The sequence below is a fragment of the Phyllostomus discolor genome, chromosome 3 (assembly GCF_004126475.2).
Source record: "Phyllostomus discolor isolate MPI-MPIP mPhyDis1 chromosome 3, mPhyDis1.pri.v3, whole genome shotgun sequence".
NCBI lineage: Eukaryota > Metazoa > Chordata > Mammalia > Chiroptera > Phyllostomidae > Phyllostomus > Phyllostomus discolor.
In genome coordinates this window covers 204,407,072-204,420,703 of record NC_040905.2, presented here as the reverse complement: position 1 = coordinate 204,420,703, position 13,632 = coordinate 204,407,072, and the positions used below count along the sequence as shown (strand labels likewise).

The window sequence follows — 13,632 nt, the reverse complement described above, 5'->3', positions numbered from 1 at the left end:
GCAGGCCGGGGGCATTTTTAAAATAATATATTCATTTTTCTAATTACTGCCCGCAATGATCATGCATTCTCTTATTTGGAAAACACAGGAGAGTAGAAAGAAGGATCTAAAAGTGCGCTCCCAGTCAGGCGGCGCGCCCCGCCCCTGCAGTGAGGAAGGTGGCCGGCCCGAGTGCCCAGAGCACGTTGCTGGGCTTTTGGGAGGACTGCTCTGAAGCACGTGAGCGGCTCTTAAAACTCTCACCAGCCCAATACATTAAAAAATGGGGGGGGGGGGGGGGAGAAAACATGGGAAAAAGAGAAACCTTTGCCAAATTGCCTTTTAAAAGTCTATAGTGATTTCACCACGACCTCGCTATGATCGGATTTTAGAGTTTTGTTGGTTTAGGGCTGAGCAGCAGCCTCCACGGCCTCGGGGGACAGGACGTGTCCTCTCTCTCACTGGCTCACGTGTGGGGGCTGCCCCGCTGTGTGCTTGGTCCACTCGGGGACTCTGTAAGGCAGGGGCGTCCTCACCGGGGGCCCCATCAGCCTCGGAGGTTGCCTTCCTAGGGCCGAAATAATGTTAGGACTGTGTAAATGTAACTACTCCTGGACTGTTAAGGAGCTGAAATGACATTCGGCAGCTAAGCTTTCAGAGGGAACTAGGTATAGTATAAGTTTTAAATATTTTTAACACGAGATTAATTACTAAACCAACCTTACGATTAAAAAAACAGGTTCCTAGGGTGTTATTGTAAGAGAATAAATTAATCAGAAGTCAAAACCAAGTGATATACCAAGTGTTTATTGTCAGATTGTCAATAACAGTGAAAATGTGACTAGCCGTGCGCGGTGCTTGGCAGAGAAGCGAGATGATGCGGGAGGCAGGATTTGAAGGAATATTATGCAGCCATTAAAATAATGTTATGAAGGTTGCATAGCAACATACAAAAATGTTTACAATTTTAGCAAAATAGGTATAAAGCCCTGTGCGCGTTGTTATTACAACTAAGTGGCAACCTCGTTTGTGGGGGCCCGGGACCTGTGTGTGAGTGGGCTGCAGTCTGGAGGGGCCCCTCCCTCCAGCCCACCTTGGCCTTCGGTCATGCTCAGACACACTCAGCAGGACTGAGCAAGAGGACACAGGGCTGTGGGTCACCAGCCCCCGGCTTGAGCAGTGTTTGGCGCTGCTGGTTGGGGTGCAGTTTGAGCTCAGGAGACCTGGGGTCGAGCCGCACTTCTGCTAGTTGCTGGCCATGTGACTTGGGGCCTCCTTTCCTGCCCCCCCTTCTGTAAAATGAAGATTCTAGAGCATCGGGAGGGGCGGTGGCTTTGCTGGTTACAAAGATGCAAGAATCTGACGGGGGAGGGAGCTGTGTATGGGCAGAGCTCTGACCTTGCAAGATTTCACTGGAGGACTAGAACAAAACAAACCCAACCCCTCTCCCCCCCAAAAAAATCCCACAGTTTCTGGCACTATCAGGAAGAAAAAAAAAGAAGACGAAATCCTTAGACTGGAAATGTACTCAGGCTGTTGTAGGTGCAGGCGCATAGCTGGGCTGCAGCTTTGCCCAGTACCTTCGGCGGCTCCTGCTCCCTTCCTCTGGCCTTCGGCCCCTCCAGAGTCTAGTCCCCTGGCCCCTTCCGTAGCCTGCCCTGCTGCAGGCGCCTGGGGTTGTTACTGGAACACACCCACCTCCTGCCTTGCACAGCCCTGTTCTCCGGCCCCGCCAACCGCCCCCGGCTCATCCCTGCCCATCCTTCACGGCCCAACTCAAATGCCTCCTCCCCCATCAGCCTCTGCTGATTCCCCTCACTGCCCGGACTCCCCAGCCATTGGCTTTGCGGTTCCTGCAGGTTCTATATGGAAGCATGTCTGTCCTCCACCATGGAGTTCATAGATAGCCTCAGAGTGTTCTTGGTAGGGATGCTTAGGAAGGCTTTTCAGGAATGCAAAATCAGTGGTGCTTAAGGCCCGGGTTTGAATCCCAGCCCTGCCACTTGGCAGTGTGAGACCTGAGGGCAAGTCAGCTCGTCTCTCTGGGCCTCAGCTTCCTCATCTGCACAATGGGAGCAGCAGTGGGGATCGGAGCACCTCGCGTAGCACACCTGCCTCAGGCAAGAGTCAGTAATGTCCGTTCCCCTTTACTACTTCTTCTACTCGTATTTTCTATATACATATTAGTTAACATGTATTCAAGTAGAACATATATGCAGAAAGCTTACATGGTATTTTTTTCAAAGTAATACATGTACATAACTTTACATAGTAGCAAAGGGTTCATAATTAAAAGCAGCTGCCCTTGCATCGCCTCTTTCCACCCTGTAGAAGTTGCCATTGCATATTTTTACACTGCATCCGTGTTTACCGTAAACCATCAGAAAATGTAGACAAGCAAGCCAAGGAGAACACATTAAATCCCACTTCTCATTTTAGGCTGGCTTCTTCCAGATCATTTAGCCGTGCATTTTTTTCCAGAAAAGGTCCTCGGTGTATTTTTTCTGTGCATTATCGCTCTAATCACTGTCTGCCTTCAATTAAGGGAAGGAAACAAATATTTGTTGAGTAAAAGCTGCTCGGTCCTTGCTGCCGAGAGTGCCCCCCAAGGACCAGCAGCCGGGGCATCACCGGGAAGCTTGTTGAAAACACAGTGTCCTGGGCACCACCTTGGAATCTGCATTGTGACAAGATCCCGGTGACTGGCATGCGCGTTAAAGCTGGGTGCGCGTTAAAGCTGGGTGCGCCTGTGTGGACCAGAGCTACTCAAAGTTGCAGTCAGTCCACGAGCTGCTCCTCACAGCCCCAGATGAGAGGCTTGAGCCAGAATGCAAACTGGTGCCGCTTCCCTTGTTAAGACAGACTCACTATAAAACACTGCCAGCGGAACTAAACAATGTGATTGATGAGGAGCGTGGTTTACATTCTGGCCCGAGCTCCTTATCTTGTCAGGCACCAGGGACACACAGTTTCTGGACTTGGCACCAGGCTGCAGACCATGCTTTGGGCAGTGCTGTTTGCCAGCTGAACTAAACAATGTGATTGATGAGGAGTGTGATTTACATTCTGGCCCGAGCTCCTTATCTTGTTGGGGACCAGGGGACCCACAGTTTCTGGACTTGGCACCAGGCTGCAGACCACACTTTGGGTGGTGCTGTTTAGATCACAAGCTGGGAAGTCGGGGCCTGGGACCACATTGTGTCTCTCTGGCTCTAGATCCCGGCCGCTTGCACTCTGCACGTGTCCGACCCTCTCACCCCCTGTGACACACACGCGCAGGCAGGCACACAGGCAGGCATGCACACGCACCCTGGGAGAGCCTGGCCCGAGATAGGAAACATCTGTTTCTTGATTCAGACAGAGGCCCCATCTCCCTGCCTCCCCATCCCGCAGGCCTCTGTTTACAGGACGGGGTTTTGCACCAGGGCTTTACTGTTCTCGTTAGACTAGGCCCTCCCGTCAGGGCCAAACAGAGCGGGGCACCGGCAGAGCATCTGGGGCCAAAAGAAGCTGAGCAGAAAAGCCCTGATGGACTTGGAAAGAGACAAAACAACTCTGCGCGGCTCAAGCTCCCAAGGCAGAAAGCACCCAGCTTCCAGGGCCCAAGTATTATAACCTGGCATTTACGAACTCCAGGCCTGGCTCCTACCTGTGGCGACAGAAGCCGGGGATTCAGGCCTCTGAGCTGGGAAGCAAGGCTGCCAGGAAGATGCGGACCACAGACTCAGAGCCGGCCTCGTCGGAAATGCCGGCGGCATCCAGTCCAGCCTTCACGTTCCCTCCCCCAGGAGCCCACAGGTCTTGTGACATGCATCACAGGGTTCCTTTTACCTGCACATTGGGGAAGACTCAGAACCTTTCATGCGGCGGGACTCAGTGACTCTTACCATGTGGGAGTCAGAGTTGGAATCTCCAGGCCGCTGTTCCCTGGCTGTGTGACCTCAGGGGAGTCACTCAGCGTTTCTGAGTTAGTTTCCCCATCTGGAACGTGGGGCATAACGACACTGACCTCGAGAAGGTGCTGTAGGATCAGTGACCATGTCTGTAAAGCAGCTGGAACCGACTCCTTCATTCATCCTCTCAGTCGTGCATCAGCCTGTCCCTACTGGACGCTTTCTGGGTGCCCCGCCCCGGGACGCAGCGCTGAGCCGGAGCTCACAGCCCCACAGGGAGGGCAGAGCGGCGGAGCCCCACTCACGCGAGCACAGAACGAGCCGCAGGCTGCGCTGCAGAGACGAGAGCAAGCAGCTGCGCCAGGGCGGTCTGAGCCGGCGTTAGCGGGGGCTCCACTGAGCGAGTGATTCCGAGCACAGACCCCAACATGAGGAGGGGCTTATGTTGCAAAGTGAGGAAGAACATTCCGGGAGCGTAGAGGGGACTGCTATCAGTATGTTCCAGATTATCGTTCTGGGTAGAGAGAAGGGGTTGGGTGTATTTTACCTTTTGAGTAAAATTTACATGCAGCCACGTGCACAAATTCTAAGGTCCAATTTGATGATTTTTGACACACACACACACACACACACACACGCACACCCAGAAGTCAACACCTCAATCCAGACACGGCACGTTGCCAGCAGACTGGCCTCACCTTGAGAACGCTGCCCCCTACTGTCCCAGTCAGGGGCTGGTTTAACCGGAACATGTGATGGTGGTACAGAGGGCTGAGGCTTTGGGCTCGGCTTACACCCCAGCTCCACCCCTTTCCACCAATAGGACTTTGCCCAGGTCTCCCTGCTTCTCTGAGACTCAGTTTCCTCATCTGTGAAATAGGGCTAACTAAACCTCCTCCCCAGGGCTGCTCAAGAGAGCGCATCTGCCCATGGTGCTGTGTGCCCAGCAGGGCTCAGGGTAGGCGGGCGCCCGGTGAGCGAGCCCCGTTTCGTTTCCAGAATGGAAACCACGGCAGGGAAGTGCCTGGTGGTGGGAATCGGGCCCCCCAGGGCAGCGCGCCGGGCAGCTGTCGCGTGCACGCCTCTAACGCTGGTCTCTCTGCCCACAGGGATGTGCCTGCAGGCCTTCGTGGAAGCTTTCTTCTACCTGGCTCAGCGGAAGTTCAAGTTGCTCCCCCTCCACAAGCAGGTGGCCTCACTGATCGACCTGTGCGAATACCACCTGTCCCTGCTGGACGAGAAGCGTCTGGTGTGTGGCCGGAGTGGCAGGCCTGGGGGCCGGCCCCCCTACAGCGGCACGCCCCAGGAAGCCGCCCCAGCAGCCCCGCCAGCAGAGAGCGACCTCCGGCCCTGCACAGCCAAGCTCTCCCATCCCAGACACGCCCCAGCCTGAGGGCCGCTCCGTCCTCCCAGGAGAGCAAGCCCTCCGGGGCCCGAGGGAGGCCCTGGACGTCCCGCCCGTGGAGCAACTCGGGCTGCTGAGAACTCCCGCCCGGGGCGCTGCTCATGGTCCCCTGTTGTGCGGAGCTGTGCCTCGAGGGGCCGGTCGATTCCCTCTCGCCTTCCTCCCGGTGCCTCTGGGTGGTGACCCTGTTTTCCAGCCATCGGTAGGACACACGACATCCCAAAGGTGACAGGTGGCGCCTGCCATCCTGAGCTCATGGGAAGCAGCAACAGGGGTAGAACTGTTGGGTTTAGGGTGCCCAGGAAAGAAAGGACTTGCGGGAGCCGAGTCAGGGGCCTGCCGGGGCCGCGGGAGCACGCCCTGGGGAGCGCCGAGAGCGAGCGTCGTGTCCGCTGCCTGCCACCACCCTGTGAGGACGAAAGGGGGCGCCCATCCCAATCATGTGCTACGCGGGTGTAGTTAACAGATTAGCCTCATTTATTTCATTAGCTCGCCTGTTGCTGCGGTGGCTGGTTCGCTATTAATTAAGAAATAATTAACTAAGAAGTCACTAAGGCTCCTAGAGTCTTAAAGCTGGCATGAGCCACAGAGGTTATTTTGCCTGATTTCGTTTGACCTTGACCCCAAAGCAAGAGTCCCACGGGCGTAGGGCCTCCGATCGGAGCCCTCACGGGTGGGGTGCTCACCGTGCGGCCAGCACTGCCACGGGCTCCTGTGTGCCTGCCACAGGCTGGGTGCCCTGGGTGACGACGGGAGGGGCCTTCCGAGGGGAGGAAACAAGACCCGGGTGAGGGTCGGGGCGAGCAGAGCACGAGGCTCGAAGCCCAGGTGCCAGACGTGCGGGGAGAGGGGGCCCACGCTCCCCTCGCACCAGAGCCTGCTCTTGTCTCCACCTGTGTCCCCTGCTCACCGGTGGCCACAGTGGCATCGTGGGAGATAGCCACGGGTGAGACAGGGTCCAAGGCACACTGACGACAGGTAGCGGGAGACAGCTCTGGCTGAGCCCCTGGACAGCCGGCCCTCCAGCGTGGGTTCCACGGAAGGTAGCTCGCCCTGCCTCTGTCTGGGGAGCATGCACCACAGGGCGCTCGAGTCGAGGCACCAGGGACCGGCCAGAAGCGGGCCAGCACGCGGTGCTGGTCAGGGCACCTTGAGCTCAGGGCCGCTGTCAGCAGTGCTGGTCCCCGTGCGGAGACAGGTGCCTCCACCCCCTGGACAAGCCCCCTCGCCCGCTCTCCCATCTCCCTGGGCCTCCGTCCCCGCGCCCCAGCTCAGACCTCACCCTCCCTCACCTGGACCTCGGCCGTGTCCTGCCTCTCGGCTCCCTCAACACACCTGTGGCTCTGTGCCTTTCTAGAACCACCTCCCCTTCTGACACAAATTTAGCACCTGCTCACTTCACGGTTTACAAAGTACTTTTACGGCCCTCCTCCCCACGCCCAGGGAAGGTTGAAGATCTCGCTGCCGTCTCTCCTCAGGTGGGGATTGATGCCCAGGAGGTTGAGTGACTGGCCCAAGGCCTCGGGGCTGAGCCAGGACTCACAGGGAGGCCCCCTGGCCCCCGGCCCTTGCTCCTTCTCAGCACCACAGCTGCTCTCCACGGCGCCCCAGTGTTCCCACAACCCAGTGGGGAGAGGGTTTGGCCCCATTTCACAGACGGAAACCCATGTCTTGAAGCGGCTGGGAGATCCTGGGGTTCTGGAGGCTCAACTTGGGGGGGCTCTCTGATCTGGTGGTCTCTTGCCGAGCACCCAGAAGGGCTCAGCGGCCCACATACATGCTGCGGGCATGAGGCCTCTCTCTCCCTCTCGCTCTCTGGGAACAAAGAACGAGAAACGGAAAGTATAGTACCCGTGGAAGCGTGTCGTAAAACCAAGTGCTGATCCAGTGCCCTGTCGTCTTCAGACCGGCCCCTGGCTTCCTACGAGGTGCAAGGAGGTGGAGGAAAAGGTTCATCTTGAACGTTGTGACCCGTCAAGACGAGCGAAGCCGCAGCAGTGGGCTCCGCGGCCTCCGCCCCTCCCGCCATCCTCACACCCAAGGGCTGAAACGCGGCCTCCGCCGCTCCTCTGACACCTGGAAGCTGCCCTGTCATTGGCAGAGCATCACTGCACCAAAGTCGCTTAATTTTAAAAAACATCTTGAGTAATGCCCCAAACTCCTTGGCCCTACAGGTGAGCATTGGGCCTGAGCTGTTGGGCACCTGAGCCCTCTTCCTTGACACTCAGAGCGGGGGACGCCGCCCCTGCAGGAACCGCCTGGGGCTGAGAGCTGGCCTCCTCTTAGCATGGGGCGCAGCAGCTCAAGCCCCGCCCCCCGCCCCCCTCCCCCCTCCTTGACTGACCCTCTGCCAGTCTCCAGATGGCATATGGGTTTCTCCCTCACGAAGTGTAAGTTCACATTTTCTTCTGTTCCCAGGGACCACAGAGCTTTGCAGAAGTCAACATATTTAATTACCTCCATCTCTAGCTATCAGAAGTCTTGATTTGTGTATAACTAGAAAAAAACACGTGGCAGAGTGCTTGTGTCTAAGGTACCCCCCCCCACACACGCGCAGAGTGAGCACCGTTGAGCTTTGGTGCGAAACGGCAACATTACCAACATTCTGCTCATTTTTCCGGCAATTTGCCCGACTCTTATTTCATACCGGGCCCACAGAGAACTCCTGGGAAATATTTCCTCCCTCGTGGAGGCGTTCGCTGGATTTGGACCAGCGCCGTAGCCTCGGGCCACCAGGGCCCCTCCCAGGCAGCAGAGGCAAAGCGAGGCGCTGGAGGATTCAAGAAATCAGCTGGGAAGTTTTCCGTTCCCAGAGGAGGCCCTGGGTGGCGGAGGGAGGCAGGGAGGTGGAGGAGGGTCTGGATTTGGCTGGCCTTGCGCTCTCTCACGGAGGGACCAGAGACTCCACCCCTTCGCCGGAGTCCTGGTGTGTGCAGGGGAGAGCTCGCCACAAGGAATGTGAAGAGCCTGGCTTGGGACTTGGCCCCTGGGCCCGACGTTAGTTAAGTGTCTGCGGAGGAAAGGACCTGCCTCCACGTGCTGGAACCGGACCAAGGCCGGGACACGCCCCGCCCACCGTGATGTCCTTCGGTCAACGCGACAACCCTGGCAGGAGGGCCTGGGAGGTCTGGGGTGGGCCCCTGCGCTCGGAGCCCTCCTCCCCCGGAGCGAGGCTCTGCTGCTTGCTAGGCTGCTCCTGCCTCCTAAGAGCCTTTAAAAATTCATTATTAAATTTTCATGGCGCATAAAGTCAAGGTTCCATTACTTGGCCTCAGTTGTCTTGGTAACTTCGTAAAATGCAATAATAAAATGAAGCTGAGTGTTGCTAACGCAGGCTCATTGTATGTCAACGGCTGCAGAGTACTGACAGGGTTTTCCTGCGTGATAATTTTTGACAGCAAATCCACTGGGTGGACAAAGCTTATTCATTTCGGGTCAATTGGCGAGAAAAGGGCTCCTGTTAATTTTTCTTTCTGTAATGGCGAACGTTAGCCTGCGAAGGTAAATATTGCCCCAAGGAAACTGAGATTCTGGGGGACCTGAAGGGAGGTGTTTGGACCTGAAGGGAGGTGTTTGGAACCCCCCCACCACCACCCCGCCAACCCTTCATCTTCAAGGGACAGCCACTCTTAGGGAGGGAGAGACGTGTCCCTAGAGTTTGGCCACCTGTCAGAGACTCCATGGCAAGGACACCTGCCCTGGGACAGAGGGCGGCCCCTTCCAGGTTTGTGGGTACAGCACCCACTGCTGCAGCTCCGGGCTGGACGGGTACACGCTGCACACTCTGCCTGCACAGGGAAAGCTCACTGCAGGGCACCTCCCCCGAGAACTGCCCCATGCAGGCTGCACCCAAGGAGCCATTCCTGGGGGCCAGGCCTGGCTCCAGGAATGGCTGAGGATCCCAGGCAGGGTGTCTGCCCTTCCCAGGCTGGAGCAGAGCACTCAGTCCAAGCCCCAGGGCCTTTGGACCTAGAAACAGGTGACCCAGAGCAGCCAGTTCCAGTGGTCCCTGGGGAGGGAGGGGCCCCGGCCCCCCACCGAGCTCCTGGGGTGGGGGGGAGCCCCTCACCGAGCCTGCCCAAAGCAGCCTCAGGGCAGTGAGTCGAGTGGCCTCGGGGCTCCTGCTGCAGCTGGTGGCCGTGGTGTCACAATGAACACATAGCAGTGTGTGTGCGTGAGAGGCTCTGCGGGAGGTGCGGAGTGGCCCCGTGTCGGCAAACGTTTCTCCAAAAAGCCCTTGTGTGTGACTGTCCCCGAGGAAGGGCCTCACCAGCCCCTGCTTTCTGGGGGCTGCCTGCCCCCAGCCAGGTTTACAGGACTTGGAGGCCCTGGGAATCACTCAGCTCGGCAGCAAAGCGACAGCGGAGGGGGACACAGAGAGGCCCTATTCTGACAACTGCGAGCCTCCGTGTCTGCCTCGGTTGTGCCTGGCAGTGTGGGGAGGGCAGGCCGGTGGTGACCATGGGTGGAGAGGCACGGTGGCCATGGTGGCGGAGTGGGTGGCACTTCTCCCCTTCTACAGTCAAGGCCCCCTAGGGGCTCTGGTGGGACAGCACGGCAAGGGGAGCAGCTGTCCATCTTACTGGGGGTCAGGATGCCCCAGGACCCCAGATAGAGCTGCAGCATCCACAGCATCCTGCCCCAGAGCCAGGGCTCCTGGCTCCATAGCCTGGAAAGGGGCTGCCCCGGAGGGTTCAGAAATGACACGCTCGTTTTAGTTCTTTCTCTGTGCTCACATGCCCCATGGGAGGGGGCACCTGACGAGAGGGGAGGGGAGGGGAGGGGACGAGAGCCTCTCACGGCAGAGAGGGGCCCTCGGTGCAGGACTCAGAGGCCTCCGCCTCACCGCCAGCCAGGGAGGGTTCCCGCACATTCTGCAATCCTCGTTTGACACAGTTGGGTTTCCTTTAAAAAAAAAAAAAGCTTTTGAAGAGTTTTGAGTCTGGTAATATCTCTGGAAAATTCACTTTCATGGAAATTCATTCCTCAAGGACAACAGATAAAATGAGAGCCCACTGCTGGGGAAAAGCAACCACTCGGGCGTCTTGGTGTTTTATTTTTTAAAATATGCAATGGATACACACACACACACACACACACACACAAATGCACTCATGATGTTAACTCGTGATGCACTCGTGATGGCCAAAAAAATAAAAACAGCACAAAGACATACTTTGATAATCCCCAGCCACGCCCACCCCTCGGTCCTCCAGTCTGTCCCCAGAGGCAGTGACAGTTTCTGGGGTTTGTGTGTCCTTTCTGAGACGGCCACAACGTGCAAGAATTTTCCCTCATGGAGTGCCGCCCCTTTCCCCCCTTTTATACAACAACCCACACTCTGCGTCTTCCATTCACCACTGCTCCCAGGAGATGGTGGCACGATGCGTACGTGCAGGCGGGCCTCGGGGTTTCGGTGGTGCCATGGCACACCCCTGTATGAGGCGCTTCAGTTATGTAGAACACAGCAGTTCACGTCACTGGTCCCAGCACGCAGGCTGATTCCACTTTTCTGTTACTTCGTACCGTCTTTCAGGGACTGTCCTTGAACATGCATCTTTGTGTACACGTACAGTGTGTCCTAGAGGTCGAATTCCTAGATCAAAGAGTACACGCATTTTAAGCTGCAATCCCTGTGTCAGACCACCTCCCAGAGGGGCCGGACCAATTTCCAGTCCACCAACGGTGTGGAGGCCCAGCTCCCCCGTCTTCCTGACACAGCATACTGTCAGAATGGCAATCTCACACCCTGATGGTTGAAACGCGTGGCGCTGTCTGAGGACCAGTTTCATGTCTGTTTCTCTCCTTATGGTGAAGTTGAGACGATTGGTTTACAAGCCGTTTGTATTTCCTGCTCATGTTGTTTGCCCATATTTCTACTCGTCTTTTTCACGTTGACTTGTAGCACCTCTTTGCAAATGAAAACAATGAGCCTTTTGTCATATTTTTGCAAAATGTGTTCTATGTGAGCCATTTTTCGGCAGCCAACGCTCCCTCTGCCTCCCACGAATTCTACGCAGGCTGCCAAAATGGCCTTTCGGAAATGCCACCTGGATCCAGCTCAAGCTCCTAACTTGGTTTTGGGGGTTCTCCTTTCGAGGCCCATTGTTCCCCCAGGTGGGCCAATACAGCCACCAAGTGCAGCCTCAAGGGCATTCACGGCACCGGGGCAATGACACACGGAGAACCTCAGGAGCGCCCCCTTGAGGTGAACAACAGAGCAGCCTTTCTCCCAGAAACCTTACCTCGGACTCACCCCATTTTTTGCCATTCACCAAATGCTTCGTGCTCTTCCAGGCCCCCAGGGCTACCCCCATGCTCTTCCTTTTATTTCCAAACACTCTTCCTTCCCCGTGCACTGGTGTTTCCTACTCGTCCTGCAGTTGACAATCACCTCCTCTGCAAAGCTGAGCCTAACTCCCTCAGGCTGGCTCATCCCTCCCTCAGTCCCCCGTTGTCCTCACGTGTCCCTGTAACCCACTTCAAGGTGATTCTCACTCTACGGAATGGCTGTGCTCATTCATGTGTGGATGCCACCCTCTGCCAGGGCCTAGCACAGAGGAGGAGCTCAGGAAATGTGTGTGGAATGAATGAATAAATGAGTGAATGAAGAAATGAGTGAAGAGTGAGTGAGTGAGTGAGTGAATGGGCGAGTGAGTGATTGAATGGATGAGTGGATGAGTGAATGAGTGAAGGCCACCTTCACATGAAGAGTGAGGGGTGAAGACCCACCCTCTCCTCAGCCTAATGTAAAGTGGTGCATTTACCCAACAGGCTGTTCTGTATGAATGTCCATTAAACCCTGAAAAATGCAAATTCTTAAAAATGCAGCAGACCGGTTCTTCCGGGGAACCACAGTCTGCCCTGAAGTCTGCATGAAGGCCTTCCTACTGAGTAGGCCTGTTGTGTGGAAGGCCCTTTCAGGGAGCAGGTCTGCCTCCCTCCGCTAATCTCCCCCCGGAGGAGCACCCCAAGAGGGCACAGACACCTCTGCTGTCGGGACTGCCCTGGGGACAGGAGCCCAGGGGCCCTGCCTGGTCTTCAAGGGCTCTGCTGCCGTCACTCCCTGGGCCCCTGCAGGGCTTCCTGCCACTCAGCTCACCTCCAGCCCTCTGTCTGCCATCAGCCCTTCCCCTGCGTCCTGGGGCCCCATGAAAATCTAAGTTGGAGAAGGTCCTCCCAGCAGCTCTTCCCCACATGGCTTCTCACTCTGAAGAGTAAGACCATGGTCCCTGGGTGGCCCCCAGGACCCCTACAGCCTCCATGTGCCTCTCCCGCCCCTCCGGGGGTGACCACGTCCCCTGGCTAAGGCTGCTCAGCTGGCAGGGCTCCGATTACCACTGCCTTCCTTCCTCCCCTTACCCAGTAACTACCGAGAGCCTCTCAAGCACCAGCCAGGCCCCAGTGAGGTTACGTTGTGAGAAGACGTGGCCCCGCCCCCCCGGAACTGAGGTCAGTGGAACCTAAGTGACCAAGTACACAGGGCGGAGCCCAGAGCAGAGAGGAGAGCTTTGCAGGGCCTTCTGTGTGTATGGCTCTGAGAGGCCAGCCACACGCAAGCCAGTTGAAGATGTCCTCTGTCCGCTGGAAAGGGTTTAAAGGATGTGTTTTGAAAGAGAACCGAGTTTCCGATTTGGAGGTGGACTCTGGAGGGTGGTGGGGCACGCCCGGGCGTGGAGAGGCCGGCTGGGGGGCACCATGTGTCCGGGGGGGAGGGAGTGGCAGGTGGAACCTGGTGGCAGCTCTGGAGACGAAAGGCACCGACTCAGGAAGCTCATAGGAGGAAAACTGATGGCCCTTCTCACTGCATCTTGAACACCAGCTCGCCTGCCTGTGTGAGCGCAGGGTCTGGGCCACCGTTTGGCAGCACTCACAGAACCCAGCCCTCAGCTCAGCCCGTGGTCGGTGGAATGTCCTGGGAGTGGATGAATGGATGAGTGAGTGAGTGAGTGAGTGAATGAATGCCAGGCGAGAGGGAATAGTAAAGGAATGAATGAATTTAACAGATGGGGAAACTGATGCTCTGTGTCGTGCGGTGGTGTGTCAGCTGCGTGAGCTGGTGGTGACCTCTGAGAGGGAGACCGCAGGCTGCCTGGCCAGGCCCGGGGGCATCATGAAAACCCTGTCCCCTCCCTCCTCCTCACTCACAGATACCTGTTTTCATAACTTGTCATCTCGCCACACACCCACAGGCGGGAACACACACCGTCCCAATAAATAAATCTGGGCCACTTTTCAGCATCGTTTAACGTCCCCGGGAAGATTGGATCACGTGCCATCCAGCAGCAGCCCATTAGCTGACAGGCTGAAGCATGTCATATTGAATTCCACGGCCGACAGAGCCCGCGAGCCCCC

General features: G+C 56.8%; 1 protein-coding gene and 1 long non-coding RNA gene across 2 annotated transcripts in view; one reads left to right on the top strand and one right to left on the bottom strand.

Annotated features, from left to right (window-relative positions):
• The window catches only part of TTLL11 (tubulin tyrosine ligase like 11), a 190,109-nt gene extending 182,653 nt beyond the window's left edge, over positions 1-7,456 (top strand). The window contains 1 exon segment of the mRNA XM_036022170.1: positions 4,982-7,456. Coding sequence (XP_035878063.1) covers positions 4,982-5,265 — 284 coding nt within the window. The 3' untranslated portion in view covers positions 5,266-7,456.
• LOC118499800 lies at positions 3,179-8,588 on the bottom strand. The gene is made up of 3 exons (XR_004902334.1): positions 8,166-8,588; positions 4,017-4,021; positions 3,179-3,191 (listed from the first exon to the last, which is right to left on the bottom strand). It is a non-coding gene; the product is annotated as an uncharacterized LOC118499800 (long non-coding RNA).
• Positions 8,589-13,632: the final 5,044 nt, after the last annotated feature.